The 17,756-nt window shown below is 42.5% G+C and overlaps 1 protein-coding gene across 1 annotated transcript; it reads left to right on the forward strand.

Moving 5' to 3' along the window:
- Nucleotides 1-7,975: 7,975 nt before the first annotated feature.
- On the forward strand, nt 7,976-17,298 carry poc5 (POC5 centriolar protein homolog (Chlamydomonas); the record flags this gene model as incomplete). The annotated part of the gene is made up of 12 exons (XM_080852652.1): nt 7,976-8,059; nt 8,253-8,400; nt 8,541-8,630; nt 8,828-9,012; nt 9,302-9,478; nt 9,990-10,094; nt 10,609-10,788; nt 12,254-12,419; nt 13,697-13,836; nt 15,684-15,830; nt 16,344-16,517; nt 17,161-17,298. 12 exons carry the CDS (start codon nt 7,976-7,978, stop codon nt 17,296-17,298), a joined length of 1,734 nt encoding a protein of 577 aa, XP_080708778.1.
- Between the last annotated feature and the right edge of the window lie 458 nt (nt 17,299-17,756).

Raw genomic sequence — 17,756 nt, forward strand, 5'->3', positions numbered from 1 at the left:
TAAGCTTCTACTAATGAGCAACCAATGTCCAAACGTATTATCAACAAGGGAAAAACACAATCTGTCATATCGAAGCATCCCCCATTCGGTTTGTGACACTTTGTTTTAGTATCTAGTTTTACATCACCCATTAATTCTGATTGACTTTGTTCTCCCACCAGTAAGTGGTTCTTGGCTTGAAAGCACATGCATTTATACTAATAGGACAACATATCTATGCATTGGAACCCTTTTAGACAGAGAGAGAGAGAGAGAGAGAGAGAAGTGAGAGAGAGGAATTGCAGATTGCATTGAAGCTGTCACTCTGCATCAGAGCTTGGTAGGCTGATCTGCCCTTCCTCGGCCTGCAGGTAATTCAATAACAAATTTTTCCTCAATGAGCACAGAAGGAGAGGGAGACAGAGAGAGAGAGAGAGAGAAAGAAAGAGAGAGAGAGAGAAAAGAGAGAGATGGAAAGAGATGGAGCCCACCAACCCCCACATATGCACACAGCTGCGGGGGCTCTCGCGCAAACAAACGAGTGGCTCTCTGATCTAAGCACTGGACATATGTTCACCCAGCCATGCCAGATACCACCACAGAGTCAGAGAGGAGCGTGAGGAGGAGGCTCAAATATTCTCATGGCAAATGAATGGAGCGTATGCATAGGCAAGCCGTAGAGTTTGGTAGCTATTACGCAGAGCAGAACACTGTGAATAATTACTTGAAAATTTGTTTAAAGCTAATTCCTCTAAAACATTCAGTGTTAAAAATCTACATTCCATTATATATCTTTTTCTTTTCTCTTTAGAATATGGATAAACAATATCCTACTGTACGAATACCCCATTATTTAGTTCGCCTTAGACAAACAGACATACCAACATGGACTGGCAAGCTTCGAGACAATCCTCCTCGATGCTGGTTTTATGCTAGATAGCGTTAGCTATTAATGCAATTTAGACACCAAGATTTAAAAACAGATTATTACATTTAAATAGGTTGTGGCTAAATTACCTAGTTGCTGACAACACACTACAGAAGGTGACTCACACCGGCACCTGATTTTTCTGAATTTCTAATATCTCCAGTAAAAGCCTTGTCATGGCAGCTATGCTACCAACTTGAATACAACCTTGAGTGCTCAGCCTACCATGACAAGTTGATTGGACTAAAGGAGTGACTAACGCAAAGGTAATAGGTCCATCAGGCCCTTTGTGTGCATGGTCACCATTCAGACGCAAATATGCACTTTACCGCCGCACAGAAACCAAAGAGAGAGAGCGACAAAGTGGCCAGTAGATTCCAGACACATTTCACATTCACATTTTATTCATTTCAACCTAACCTTTCCATTTCAAATGTTCCAGATCAACTTGAGGGACCCTCCTAAATGAACAACTATCTGGGGTTTTTCATTTAATAATGACTGTGGTGAACTACAATGACCACAGCTTCGTTACACATTATTTTGCACATTCTTAGTTACAGTACATTTAGAGGGTTAACTTACTGAAACTTAAGGAGCCGTTCATCCCATGGTTCGCTTGATGCACTCTTTCTTGCATCATTCAATATGTTTTGTTTCTTTCAATCCAACAAGGAAATACATCCCCATTTACCTTTGACTGATCTACTCTGACCACTAATTCAAGCCCAATTATTGGATCATGAGCAATTTGTGTAATCATTTTTGGCACAGTGCTTAAAAAGCATAACAGCTAAGGAAATTGGCAATGGGGTATTTTTCAATTGATGCAAAGGAAACAAGTGCAGGAACAAACCTAAACTTTCGTGCAGGATAGCCTGGATTGTATGTGACGGAGTGCCGCATGGTCTACTTATTGGACCATTGTATTTGAACATCAAGAACCTCAAGTTTTACAGATGCGGAATGTGCTCTAAATATTTGCACAATAGACATGAAGAGATAGCTGTGCCACTGCTCTCTCACTGCAGAGTGCTTAAATTGCCCCGGGCTCGTCGTGCGGTGCACATTAGATGGCACTGAAGCTACTGGAGAGACGGGGTCTTGGCAAAACTGTTTAATGCATTCCAAAGTATAGGATCCGGTCTCGCATATATAACATACCTTCTATCTCGAAAGCAAAATAAAAAATAATTACAATTTAAAAAAACATGACTTCCAGGACAATATAACAAACAGTAGCCTATACCCTTAGTAAGCTATTCAAAAACATGTTTTTGCAAAGCTTTATATTTTCCATTTTAGCCTAAACTAAAACCACAAGTGCATTTCCCATCTTGAAAGGGGTAGGGTACCCACAATCACATTTGTAGTCCGTCATGAAAACTGAGTAAATTGCTGAGTGGGCTTAAAAAGCAGTTGGCTCGATTATGCAGTAGCCTACCTTCCTTACAGCCGATGCTGTCGTGTAAAAGTTGAAAAAAACGCAAGATCGTCCAGTTTTCAATGAGCAACATATGTCAAGACGCCTAGCATAACCTACACATCTCTCAAAAGAGTTACAGTTTTCATGACCAAAATTAACCGCGAATTCTAATCCTACAAAAGCTAGAAATGCTGTAAATGCAGGAGTTCTCAAAATATGTCGGAGAAAACACAGAATACCTACCGTTTAAGGTGCAACGTAGATGGAAGTGCAATAACAACCCATTGTTAAAAGCCTTGCTGATAGCGCGTAGAGAATTTTAATTTAGTTGTATCCCCTAAAATGCAAGAAATTGAGGTAGGCTAGTTGCTGCCGGTAAGGTTTTCCCCGTTGCAGTTCTATCTCTGCAGTGAGCTACTTCAAGAAAGGCAAGAGAGAGGGAGATAGAAAAAGAGAGGGAGCGAGCGAGCGAGAGAGAGAGGGGGGGAGTGAGAGAGAGAGAGAATCAATAACTGTATGGGCCTGATGCGGGTAAACCCCGTCTCGTGGAATAAGCAAGGCACAGGGAAGTAGTGAGGTGAAATAAGAAAGAAGCATTGCGTCGGTGCGTCAGTAGCGTTGCACGCTCCCTGCATGCCTGTCAGAGAGCGCGTTCGTCAAAGCGCCCAGCCTGAAAAAGTAAGGGTAGCCTAAAGAAAATCTGCGTTGATCTTACAACCAAAACGTGACGCAACGAACGTAAATACTGCGCCTTTGAAAGAATGGAACTCCAAAGCAATGTGCAAATACTAGCTAGTTTGTCTCTTTTTTGGAACTATCTTTCTATTTATCTATCTATCTATCTATCTCTTTCTTTCTTTCTCTTTCTATCTATCTATCTATATGTTTGTCTATCTGTCTGTATGTCAGTCTGTGTTGTGCTGTTGCATAAACTAGACCATATTGTTAAACTACTCTGATATTTTAAGATGTGTCTAGAATTGTCTGATGATCAATACAATTTCCATCCTCACTTTCAGATATGGCACAACCATTATTGTGGCCCATGACCTTCCAAGATTATGCAATAATGCTCCAATAATTACATAAGTGAACACAATCACTTCACAGGGGCTTCACAGCCCAATTGAGGGACATTGTCCACTGTTCCTGATCTGTCAAAAGGCAGCACTTCTCAAAGCCACCGGTATCAGGACATTCTGAGTAAAATGAGCAGTAGCAACAAAACCAGTGCCCCTGCTTTCATCCCCCCAACCCTCCTTTACAAGCGAATTGAATCCATTAACAGCCAGACAACTGTGGCATGAGTGCAGGAAAATGCCTTCTTCATCCAAATGTAGTGGGATGGCAATGGGGTAAAATTTCACCCCGTGAGTAAAATGCTAAAATGCCAAAAGTTACAGTGGCATAGCAACAGTGTCAAGCCTACATGAAGGGATAAGTCTGCTATTTTACTTTGACAAAGGGAACATACAAATAAATTGATGAAGTTATAAACAGAATTTGATCAACTCTATCCTCTGCCATCTGAAATTCATCCAAGCAGCAACTTTAACTTCACTTTCAAAAAGATAATCTACATATTATAGTATGCACAAGGGCATTGTACACTTTGTGATACATTTTGACAGGGATATGTGGAATCATAAAAAAACATCCAGTGGTTATGTTCTCCCTTCAACGGTTAATTTAATGGCCGTTGTCTCTGTCTGCCCTCAGAAAAAAAAATCAATAAAAGAAAGCACAGTCTTACTAATGTCTCTCCTCTTAGTACTGAGTATCTGGAGAGCCATGCCCGAGCCTTTATAGGTAGGCCTTCTATTGTGAGACTGTGCAGCTGGTGCTGGTGGGCGCTGTCCAGGGTGCTGCAGGATCCCTTGGGTCTCTGGTGCAAAGGCCCCTAGGGGCAGAAGCAGGAAGTGCACAGCTGGCCTCCAACAGTGCCAAGGACTGACCATGCTTGGCCCCTGTCCAGGGTGAGTTTTTAACAAACCATGAGTGTGATTTAAGTGCACCACACATGCATGTTGTCACATGAATGCAACACACACATGGCACGGCACATGAAGAAGTACATCCACACGTACACACAAGGAAACACGCTCTCTTACACACAAAGACAGAGAGAGAAAAGAGAAGCATCTTTTTTGTCCTCTAAATGTGGTGATTCATAGAGTCTGTGACCTCAGGCCGAAGCACTCTTCCATTCAGTGTTGGCAAGTGGGTTACATTTACGGTACAAATGATGGAGAGCCAAGCAGCACTTATCTTAATGAGAGACCACGGCAGAATGTAGTGTTCCTCTGCGCCATTTCATTTACGAGGACCGGTAACACGCAGCGAAACCTCTCTGCTACGATGTTAAAGAACACCATTCTATCAGTATGCGTAAAGGTACTCAATACATGTGAGAAATCTAATTCTATATCTGTTGACATAAAAAATAGTAGGCTAATCTGTAATAGGATACATTTATTATAGCTCAACTCTCTTGACCATATATCTCATCTCGAGTACAGACAGTGCTGTTTCCCTCTCAGAATAACATTAAGAAAAAGTATAAATAATAAATATAAATTGCTTTCCCAGGACAACAGCAAAATGTAAAACTATTTCATGTAGTCACAATGTCGTAGGCAAATAATGGGTTACTCTCAGTGAATTATACTCACTACAGATTGAGATGAGGAAAAATGTCTATTGTAACATGTTTTATTAAACTGTACCTATATGAATATCATATCATCACAGTCATTTATAATAAAGATTTTTTTTGGGAGGACTTTTTTATTCTTGAAAATGAATGACTATGAATTTATTTATTTTTCTTCTTATTTTTTTTTGCTTATGTTTGAGCATTCCACATTCAGCATCATAGACTAGCAATGAAGTAGAGCACACCACAGCTACTTCATACATATAAATCATCTGTTTGTCAATAATTGTACTGGATACGTGCTTTTTGAGCACACCGGCAAGCAAGTGCATGGAAGCTCATCTCACCCTGTGACCCCGATCCTATCTATAACCCATTCTATGAAATGGCCAAACGATCCCCAGACTGGCGGGTTTATGGCTGGGTCACTTCTCTCTCTCTCTTTCTTTCTTTCTTTCTCTCTCTCTCTCTCTCTCTCTCTCTCTCTCTCTCTCTCTCTCCTTCCTTCTGCAGAGACAGATGTCCTGCTAATGAAAATGGACAGCAGGGAACGGTAGAGATTTGTGACAACACCGTTGAGTTTCTTCCCTCCATTTACTCTCTTTCCCAGACATTGACAAAGGCATCCTGCGAATGTGAGCTGGCGGTGACTCAGATAGAAATGAAAGACTTTGTGATAGAAAGTCCCTCAAAGCCGAATAATTTACTGCCTGTCAGTCTCTGGGCAGCAGGGCTGTGATAAATACCTGTGGGATCACATTGAGTCACAGAGAGGTGCAATGGTGCAATGTAGCCCTGCTCTTTGACAGCAGCTGAAGCATTCTGAAGATCCCCTGCTTAAGCGATAAATAGCCTACCTTACCACATTTAACAAAAAAAAACACAAATTTTAATTAGATTTCTGCATCCCTGTGGCTAGAATATAACAACCAGGAAGCTATAAAGGAGCTGTTTCTGTCTTTCACTTCCATGAAAATATATCTCAAACATTACAATAAAATATGAGGCCATTGATTTAAGAACAAATAGCCCAATCTCCCATGCTCCCACTATTAGGCTTATGTTTCACACTAATCATTTTTTCTTTCTCTTAAAAAAAAGATAAAACGGTGATTTTGCAGCTCTGCAAAGGAAAAACACACTGAAATTAGTCTTTTGGCATATTTGTATGCCTTTACAATATAAATGATTCTCATTCTTGTCTCTTTAATTTAACCTATTGTATGAGCCGCAATAATGATGATAATAAGTAAATATGGTATAATAAAAATAATAATAATACTAACTTTCAATTTTAAGTTGTTTTCCTCAGCCTCTAAATTCATGTTTTTCTTGCAATAGACGTGTAATTAAAATCCAACATTTGTCTAAACCTTACCCATTTTACTCTGTATGTAAAGTCAATAAAGTCACCTAGCAAAAAGCACAACAGCACATGCCTCAGACACAACCAGAATTACACAGTATCCTATCCAACTCAATTAACCTTAGCTCAACTTCCTTTATTGTTTCTGTCCTCTGCATGCCAGCATTCGAAATAATGTACCACAAGGAGAAAGCTAATGGATTGTGACTATTGTTCTGGGATCGACTTGTACAATGAGCTGAGTTCCAATAGAAATACTCGTATGTAGCAGGATTCGCTTAGGTTACAGTTGACTTATGTCGTGGTTTGTGTCGCGAATCTTGATATTTTCGTGTTCTGGTTTCAAATAGGTCTATAGTCAAGATTGTAACTCAGTAAACTATAGTGATTGCTTAGAGGGACCGAATGCACACAAACGTTATGCATCCATATAGGCCTACCTCTACCTTACAGCATAGCACAACAACTGTTGTCAACCACTGATTGGAAATTAAATTTAAATGTACCTGCTGAAGGGAAACAGGGGGAATAAATCGCAAAAGTACAACCTAAATGATTGTATTTTATTTTATCTGTGTATGCATTCTTATACCAGTATATGAAACGCTACGGAAAGACCCCACGACAACCAACTGGAATATGTATTTTTTTTCTGCAGCGTCTCAGATTGCAGTGTGTACAACTTGAAAAATCTTTTCCGTTTATGTTACCGTGGTTACTTGCTATCCAATCACTAGCAACGAGGATGACGGGGTAGCCATCGCGACCAATGAAATGTGGGCTTACTCGTGCAGTTAACAATTTGAAACTGCCAGGTTGAAAAGTTACCGATTTTGATTTCGACTTTGTTTACTGGACGCTAGTTTAAACGAAGAAAAATACGAATTGAAGGCAAACGACTGCCAAAGGCAAGGTAATACAAACTCTGTATTCGCTGGCAGTTAAGTACTTCTATGGCAGAGGATAATGACAAGCTTTTTTCGCTCATATTGTAAATGAGACTATCCTAGATAGCGAGTTAAGTTAGCTCATCACTCTACACTTCCATAGGGTTAGCTTGTCACTATAACACGAATAATGAACGTCAGTTGGCACGAGTGACAACAAGACGGCTTGCTAGGTAGCTTATCAGATAGCGTACACATCAAGTTGCGATATGGATTCTATCTACAACATTAGATTACTGTGTTGACGAGGAAGCTAAGCGACTGCATGTTTGCTAACGTTAGCTAGTAGTTATCCTCCCAAAACCAAGCCCAAGTCAGTATCACGTTATTTATAAAGTATCATATATATATCAAGGAGAATGTTAGGTAACATTAGCTTAGTTAACGTGAGAAGCTAAGGGAGTTAAAGTTAGTTGGAAGTTTCACTTGGCTAATGTTAGTAGTAACGTTTGGAACGTTAACTAACTTGTTAACTGTTAGCAATAGCTGTCATCTGTGGACATACATTTTGAGGCATCTAATACGCTGTTTGCCATCATGTCCACACTAAGGTTAGTCGTAGTTAGAAAAGAGCTGGTGTTAAGTGTGTATGAATGTGAGGTTAGGGAACCGGTAATTTAGTTAACATCAGCAGTTCGTAATTTGTTACCCCAAATGCTTTCATTAACGTTAGATGTCCTCTGATGAAGGGGAACCAAGCAGTCCAGCTCTGCCTATGGATTCAGATCGAGGGAGCTCGGTGTCGTCTGAATTGCAGGTGAGAGGTGCTTTATCAATGCAATCCACAGCAAAACTAAGAGTCTTGGTGATCTTATTCATTCTTTGTTGTTTTGACTGTGTTTTTGTACAACACCACCCACCGGAATATCAAGTCAAGAGATTGTGGTAAAAGTCTTGTGTGTGTCTGTGAGGTTGTTGGATTTGTCCATGGAGTGTTTCGTTTTAATCAGGATGAGTATGAAGAGCTCCTGCGGCATGCTGTGGTGACTCCTAAATTTGAGCCAAGCACTCCATCCCAGCTGCTTCAAATGTCACAACTCTCTGGAACAGGACACAATTCTCATCTCATGATGGGGCGGCGATCTCAGCCTACTGAAGGTGTGAAGTTACATTTTGCTCATGAATGATTAATCATTCAACAGTGATTTTATCACAGAGAAAATCTATTAAAATGTTGTGCCCCCCCCTCCCTCTTTGCTGTTCCTTTCTCTATGACTTGCCTATCTTTCAACTACCAGAGGACAGTGGAAGACACTCAGGCAGAGGGGTGACATCTACCAGGGCAACTCCTCTTGATCAGGATTCCTCTCATGTCCAAGCCTCAGAAGGTAGAACAGTTTACCATTTCATCAGGGATACCCAATTTTTCTGCTTGCATAACAGCTATAGTAAAATGCATTACCTGTTTGAACTTGTTAAGAAAAAAATATGTTCAGAATCACAGAGTGAATACACAGAGACAGGGACTGCTCCCACATCTGCCCCTGCTGGTCCATTTCATTGGAACCTTTGTCATGTCTGTCAGGTGTGGAGATGCTGGGGAGATTTTCAGGTCGTGAGAGTGTATCAGACAGACCACAAACGGCATCAGAGGCATCCAGGCGAAGCAGCCTGGATGCAGTCATCACCTTGGAGACTGAGGTGTCTGTGTCGGAGGAGAACATGACCAGAATGGAAAACCTCCTGGATATGTGGGGCAACAACCTGAAGGTTGGCATTTTAAATACAGGATTTGAATACATTTAATGTTTTTTTTTATTGTATCTTGTTTTTTGAAAGCTTTATATTTTCACAATTGTAAATACAGCATTGGGTAGAGGTTTATGAGGCTTTTTAAGAGCTGTTAATGACACTTCTGTTGAGGTTACGGGACTAGTTCATAATAAAAGAACCTCTCTCTTTATCAGCTAGCCCTCTCTGATTCTGTGCAGTAGTGCACAGTGTAGATAACAGATGAGCATTTCCCTTGAGTGTAAAAGCATGTAATTATCACCCTTAGACCAACGTGCTGATGGAGCTGAGAAAGTGGAAGCTGGCGTTTGCCGAGCAGCACAAACTAGCACTGAGAAAGGACAAGGAGAAACACGTGGCCGATATGGCTGCTGTGAACGCAGAGATGGACGGCCTGAAGGACCTGCTGAACACATTTGAGATCTCCAGTCAGAGGAAAGATGAGGTGTGTGTGTGTGCGCGTGTGTGCATGCATGCGTGTGTGCGCTCACTACTGGACACACTGCATAGTGAAACATTCATTTGAGCCATTTGAAAATAATGTGTAAAACTTCATCCACTTTCTTGAACAGTTTAAACGGTAACAGTTGCCCTTATCCATTGTGTCAAGCCCACAGAATTGCATGTTTCAGACCCTCTACTTTCTTCTACTCATGAATACTAGTCTGGTATGAGCAGACAGACATCCACATCCCTAAGCCCTCACAGAGCTGCAGAGCAAAACGCTTGCTGAAGACACCCCGCGCAGATAGGTTAATCTGACGTTTTAAAGTTTTCAGATGCATTCAGTGAGTAGGAACAGATTAGAAACGTGCAGTTCTGTAGGTTCACAGCAACTGGTTTGAGAAAGATTAACTTCTATTCACTGCTGCTATCACTGACTAGCCTTGTGGTTAATCATATGCCGGATGAGGTCCCACACTAACCCCTTTTTTTGCTGGTTTTGTTTCTGGCAGGTGATTAAGAACCTGAGCTATGCGCTTGACAGACAGCGGGAGCGGCTGGAGATGATGAGGTCGTTCACACAGTGGAGGCTGCGGCACGGCGCTCTCCGAGAGGAGGTGACTGGGGGGGTGGGGGGGAGCAGAGAGTACAGGAAGGGGAGACAGGATGACAGTCTGCACACTGCCAGGCAACCTTTGCCCCTGCAGAACTTGTTTACTTGTTGTCTTGCCTTTGAAGTGTTACATTATTTATAAACGGCGACAGGCTTCCTTGGGCAAGGCCCTGCAGTAGCTGCCTGTTGATTTGGATAGAATTCCTATTTTGTGACTTTCATCACTAAAGTATTTACACTATCTAAATACTTTGAAACGCATTATTGCCAGTAATTTGTGCCGATTTCTGAAAATAAGGTAGCACTTAATGGAAATCCAGTGTTCTCTCTAAATCCATCATAATATTGATATAGTTTATGGTGTACTATGATATGAGTGACAGCCAGATAGTGCTGTTTCCCCCCAGTTTTTCCAACCTCACTATGTCAATGATATACTGTAGCGTAGGAGAGGTGTCATTGCTTATTATTCTAGTCATAAACGTCACTGTAAGTTCCTTGGCGCTGTGAATCCCCAGGCTCAGGGTGTCAAAATGGCTGCGCAGCACTACCAGGTGCAGCTGAAGAAGAAGGTGTGGGCCGCCTGGCACTCGCTCATATCCAGCCGCTGGAAGGAGCGCGTGGAGCGGGCGTGTCGCTCCCGGGCCGAGGAGGTCTGCGTGCAGCTCTCAAACGACTACGAGGCCAAGCTTGCGGAGGTGAGAGATCCTCTCCGCAGACATGTGAAAGACATGGTGAAACAATGGATGATCTTATGTCCTTATGTCCTTAACAATGGTAAAGTATGTGCAGAATGCAACTACAAAAACATTGGACCTCATTCTTGAACGCAGTTAAGAAAAAGTTCAGAAGAAATTTCTTCTTAACTCAACTTAACTCGACAATTCTGGCATTCCTAAAAGTCCTAAAATTGAAAAAAGCACTTCACGAACACTGCACATGGCAGTGAATAAATTAATAAGCACTAAACTCAATTGCGTGGATGTAGCCATAGTTGAATAGAATGGACACATCTACATTCTGCAACGGTCCCTCCACCTCTGCAACAGTGAAGTTAGGTCTGCGTTTACATCCATCGCTTTCTGCTTTGACCAGTCTCAAGTTGCCTTCGCATTGCCTGTGGATTCTGTGTGCGCACAGCCCTGTGGTTGCATGCAAATTTAGTTGTACGAGAACACACGTTCAATTTAAGAATCGGTTTAAGAACACATTTCCACACGTTCATGAATCCGGCGGGGAGCTTTCTTAGGGTTGGTCTTACGAAGTTCATAAGAAGACATTTAAGAAGAAAATGTTCCAGTATGAGGACCAATGTGCCAGAGGTGGTAAGATTTTCAACTGCAGAAAATGCATATTAAGTTGTTTCCAGTCCCACTTGACCTAGTAGGTTAACTTCCATCCGCAACGATTACGTGCAAATCACATCTACAAGGCCAACATGGCAGAAGTTAATCGTAAGGTCCAATACAGATCAAGTTGAGTCTAATTTCACTTAGCCTAGTAGCTGAACCCCCTATCTGCTAAACCGTTGTGTAGACATGCAATTCTAGATGGGCTGGCTCAAAATTATGGAAAAGAGTCTTTAAACCCTACACTGCCACAGCAGTAATGATACAATATGGTACTATTGATTGTTCACAGAAAGATCCTCACTAAGGGGCAGCCCTTATGCCTTGGACTGTTTTTAGCTTCTAAATGGATAAGACATAGTCTTGGAAGGCATCCCAGCGTAAAGCACTCTCTCTGCCGCAGCATCCAGCCCAGCAGCAGACACGGGCAGAATTTAAAAATGACTAGTCGAGTTTTCGCAAGTTAGCTTTTTGTCATAGTTAAAGTCCATTAGCCTCGAAGGTTAATAGTCCCCGTGAATATTTGCAGTGGAAAAGCATGGCGATTAAGCTTGATTGATGTGGACAGCTACTAAGGGTGAGATTAATAGTGTGCAGGAGAGAGAAAGAAAGAAAGAGAGCGAGGGAGGGAGGGAGGGAGGGAGAAGAAGAGAAAGAGGGGGAAGGGTGGAAATAAGGGTGCTGTGACAGGTTGACAGGGAGAGTGCGGGGGTGGCAGAGACTAGAGAGGCGTTTGAAGATGTTTATGTGGTAACCTTGTTTGACGTGTGTGTGGGTGGGTTGGTCGGTGATTGTGTGTATTTATGTGGGGCAGAATGTGGAGGCCCTGCAGAAAGCGCAAGCTGAGATCCAGAAGCTGCACCTGGAGAGGGACCAGTACGAGGACTCCATGAAGAAGGCCTTCATGCGCGGCGTGTGTGCGCTCAACATGGAGGCCCTGAGCATGTTCCACGGAGGGGAGGGCAGGCCGCAGGAGCACGGTGAGACATCATGACATCATGACATCATGAGGAGAACTGGGAAAGCACCATCTCTCTAAGGTTCTGCAATGGATTCCCATAACCCATATGTCCTTTAGGGAACAACCCCTGCAGTATAGTAAACCCTTGCTCACCCCAGTCATTTATGCCTGTTAAAAACAATGTTAAGACCACCAGTAGCCAAGTGCAGGACCCCCAGGGCCTGTTGGTTTACATGTCATTTGAGACGTGTACATTTCAGGTTTGCCCCATCCCCAGCTTTACCTCCATGGGAGAGGAAGTGTGTGTGTGTGTGTGTGTGTGTGTGTGTGTGTGTGTGTGTGTGTGTGTGTGTGTGTGTGTGTGTGTGTGTGTGTGTGTGTGTGTGTGTGTGTGTGTGTGTGTGTGTGTGTGTGTGTGTGTGTGTGTGTGTGTGTGTGTGTGTGTGTCTCTCTACTGGTAGTGATGAAATGAGGCGAAACAGCTAGCCAGCAGGGTCCCCCCTTTTGTTTGAGTGCAGTGAACCTGCAGCATCAGTCTCTCCTCGCCCCTACCCCCCCGACTGCACGCCCCCGCAACCCTCCCCCATCTCATCAGCCGAGTGCCTCGCACTGCTATGGATTAATAGTAAGCGGGGTGTAGGGCCTGTCGTATTTCATTTTTCACTCAAGCCGCTCGCTCTTTGATGGTCCGGCCTGCGTGTGTGTGTGTGTGTGTGTGTGTGTGTGTGTGTGTGTGTGTGTGTGTGTGTGTGTGTGTCGTGTGCCGTGTGTGTGTACCGGGGACGAGTGTGTGGGCGTGTGTGTACGCGCGTGTGTGCGTGCTCATGTTAGTGGGAGGGTGTGTGTGTGTGTGTATGAGATATGTGAGTGCGTTTGTCTGTATGAATTTGTGTGTGTGAAGTCGGGATAAATCAGAGTGGGTGGGAATATGCTGACTCCTCCTGGAGCGCTGGAAAAGGTTGGGACTCTGGCAGGGAGCTGACAGCTGAATGAACATTCCTTCAAGGCAGTGGGTGTGTTCATTTCACTGCCTTCTCAGCTCAAGAGACTGTATGTGTGTGTGTGTGCACACAAACGGGCTCATACACACAATACACCGCTTCTCAATAAGGCTTATCACTCATGTCTAGTGTTCTGAGGTAGTGAGCGAGGGTTCTTGTTAGATCAGTTCATAAAAAAGCTGTGAACTGTGACTACAACTTGTTTGTATTGGAGCCCAGTTGTAATGAACTGTCCGAGGAATTTTGTCCACAAATGATTTATTAGGGATTGACACTCTGCCTCCACTCTGTCCAGATGCTCCGCCCCCACGGGATGACCCAGGCTTCGGCTCATTGGCCGGCCTCCAGCCCCGGCCCACCTCCTCCTTCTCTGACGGCACGTTTGTTACCCAAGCCGCAAACTTGGCACCATCCCGCAGTGAAATGGACAGGATGGTGAGAGTCCAGCCGTATTGCCAGTGAACGCCCTGCCCTTATGGGATGCTTTTTCCTGTGTTTATTAAAGGCACCATGTTTAGCCAGACATTGGCTCTGTTTTACTCTGCCTCCATTGCTGGAGAGGTTTCCAAAAGCAAAACGTCACTGACTTCACCCGGTAGGGGTTGTACGTTTTTAGCACCTTGTTGATGAGGCTTGTACTGTGAACACATTCATGATCCTTTTTGCAAGATAAAATGTCTGCACTGGCCTCCAGAAAAGCTCCCCTTCCCATGTTTCTTAGTTCCCTACGTTAAGTTAAAGACACCAAAGTGTGTGTGTGTGTGTGTGTGTGTGTGTGTGTGTGTGTGTGTGTGTGTGTGTGTGTGTGTGTGTGTGTGTGTGTGTGTGTGCATGGATTAAAGTTTTCCGTCGCTATGACGGATTTCCGTCAACTCGGCTCGCATAAGGCCAAAAATGAGACACTGATATGATTTGCACATTTCAGCGTCGGAAATACACGAGAGCAAAGGGCAAAACTACCCCTTAGAAATATAATTTTGCCCCTAAAATTACTAGGAGAGTAATACTTATTCAATGAACGTGTCAAAAACATTGTAGCCTATATGACCCGGTCAGTTGCCATTTAATGTTTTGATTTTCGCCTTGACTGTTGCGTGAAGAAACAAACGTTCTAACAAAACACATTTGGAGCGCTTCCTAATCAGACCTGTGACTGCGAGAGTGAGGAGAGATGAGGACCAGCGCAGTCTCTGTCACCATCTCAGGTTCTAAAAGATAAAATTCACACACCCAGCGACTGTCAAAAATGAAAGCTAGATTGGCTTGTGGTGGAGGATGACGACGACGTTGATAAAAAGACCCGGTTTTGTTTTCAAGGCATGTCGGAATTGTGGACAACGAGTTGCCCAAATCGTTGTCAAACCAGCACAGGTAAATTCTTCTACTGGCTCCATCAAGGGGAGCGAAAACGTTCAGAAATACATGGTACTTCGTCACCAAGCGCCAAACAACACGCATCACCTACGGTGAATGATAACTAGTAATAATACTTTTAGAAATTATTTAGTTAGGTTAAGCTAGTTTAATGTTAGTTAGCTAACGTTAGCTATCTCTGATAGTACGTTGGCTACAAAGGCTTGCTTGCAAACTAGCTAACTAGTCTAATCTGTATTTCCTGTAGGCCTACTATGGTAGGTACATGAATAAAGGTAACACAAAAATCCATAAATATAATGTGTTATTATTATTAAAAAACAAAGAAACAAAAACGATTGTTAATAGTTGTTTAAAACATTTTTTTACCTTTAAAAAGATTGTATTAGTTGTTGTTACTATAACAACTAATAACCTCAAAGAAAGAACAATACGATTGTCTAATTTACGTTGTCTGTTTGGTTTTTGTTCAAAAAATCTTGCGTCTTATTATTGCCATTTGATGACAATTGTTCATATTCATATACTGTAAGCCTAAATAAGTGTGTTTATTATTTTGAACAAAGGTTAAATGTTATTTCACAAGTTTCTAAAAGTGCCCCCAATTTTTTTGTTAAATGCCCCTGGATTTCAGTAAATCATTTTGTCATTTATAGCCCATTAACAAGAATGGTGAAGTCTTGCAAAAAATATTGGTTTTATGCCCTAGCTTTGAACTAGTAAGTGATAATAGACCACGTGAAGTTCAAATATCGAGGCGGTATGCAGCCACGACCCAAAATGAGGGCCGATTTTTTTTTTTTTCAGTCAGATGATTTTTTTTTGCTTTAATCCCTGTGTGTGTGAGTGTGGCAGTGTGTCAGTGGTCTTCTCTCTGGTGATCTGTGCCGTGTCTCCTCTGGCTCCAGTCTCCAGGCCCAGGCCCGTTCCTCTCTCACATGGGCCCCGGCTCCAGCATGGCACTGCCCAGAACTGACGCGTTCCCTGCCCCTTCCACCAGCACTGCAGGGAGCTGCGCCATGCCACTAGGGGGCAGCGTAACATCCCACAGACAGGTATGGCACTATCAGACTTTCCATGTCTTTCAAATATGTATTTCATGTTTATTTTAATTGCATTTGAACAGGAGTTGTTGTCTTAGTGCAAGGGTCTCAAACTCAGGCCTGCGATCCAATTCCGGCCCCCCAAGCATTTTTATCCGGCCTGCAAAGTTCCATTGATTTAATGTTTGATCCCAATGTTTACCGAAAAATCTGGCCCCCCCAGACTGGACGCTCATCGGCCCCCGGGTCTTTTGAGTTTGAGACCCTGTCTTAGTGTCTGTATGATTTACACTACTATGTAATGATAGTCCCCTGACTATTACATTCAACTGTATTTAAACGTATGCTTTGTGGCATTATGGGGACTGGTTGTGGCACAATGGCAAAACAAATGCAAATGCCTCAATGCTCAGTATGAAAAATAGAACAACAAAGATGGACTATGAGTGTTGTGGATCTGAGTGGGGTATGGTGATTAACACTGCAACATCTCCATGTGAACTCTCTCCTCCCCCCACCCATTAGGCCAGCGGCCGTGCAGGTTCCTCAGGCCCTCAGAGGCCCGGCAGGACCGTGACTGCTCGTGTGACTGGGCGTGCTGACACGACCCGGGTCCACATGCCCAGCAGTTTGCGGGTCACTCCCACAGGCCAAACATTGAGCAACGTGGTCGTGGAGCGTCATCATCCGGTTACTCAGGTATATGAAGATATGCTATTCAGCTGTTTAGTATGAACGGTTTTAGTATGTTTTGACAATCTTAAATGATTTACTACCGTGTGCCGCTTTGATATGGGGGATTGTAGGGTTTTATAATTCTTCTCAAAATGTGAAAAGATTGTGAATAAGCCTACTAGGAGGAAAAGTAGCCTCTACATTGTATTGAAAATACTGTTTGGTTCTAAATGTAAATCGCTTAATACTTATCAGGTAGTGGATACAAATAAATAAAAAGGTGACCTTTATTCATTATACCTGAAAAGCTATATTTGTATTCATGGGGTGCTGCTAGTCATTTGATATGAAAATGCGCTCAAGTGAAGAATTTCGGTATTTAGATTACTTTGCAATGTTTCATTTACATGTATTTAGTCATTTTAGTATACTGGTCACACTGTTCTTTGGCACAATCATATTGAAATTAATTAAATAATTATAATTATTTTTTTATTTTAACTTTCCTTGATTCCGTTCCAATTCCTTAATTCAGAAACACGCTCTAGCAGCCTATAGTCCGTAGTTACTTTCTTTTCCTTTAGTCTTTTCCTTTAGGTGTCTGTACTCATTCACACCCTCCTCCACTGCTATCTCCTCCCCCTGTCTGTCTCTCTTTGTGCTGTAGTTTACAGTGGGCCAGACTACAGCAGCCAAATACCCACGCTCCGTTCATCAGGTCCAGGCCCTCCCAGGCAGCAGGAGCTCCAGGGATCCCCGAGCTCACTCTAGCAATTACATCCACACTGTTAAAGTGGTGAAGTGAACACAAACACACACAAACACACAATAACACAATAGTATATTTTTTTGTCAGTTAATCTCTCCTCCGAACAAACAAGAAATTCCAAGTACATACATATACACATTTTAGTCTATGCCACTGATACAAGTATCCACTATCATTTTTTTACTGAGAGACTAACAAATTAGAGCTACATTTTCTTTGACAAGGATGCCACCCTCTCTCCCTTTCGGAATTATGTTGATTGGTTTAAGATTGAATAAATTGCCTTTTGAGAAAATGTTATGAGTTAGTAAGTGGATCGATGAAAGCCATGCTTTGAACGTGCATTTTTATAATGCTTTTTTAACAATACTTGAAATATTTATTTTTTAATTTAATGTTGTTTTGGAATAATGACCCGTCCTGATCGGTTTGTTGTGCAATTATTTTCTTGATGATGTTTTCTAATGATAATGTATGAGCTAAGACACACATTG

Source organism: Sprattus sprattus (assembly GCF_963457725.1).
Source record: "Sprattus sprattus genome assembly, chromosome: 15".
Classification (NCBI taxonomy): domain Eukaryota; kingdom Metazoa; phylum Chordata; class Actinopteri; order Clupeiformes; family Clupeidae; genus Sprattus; species Sprattus sprattus.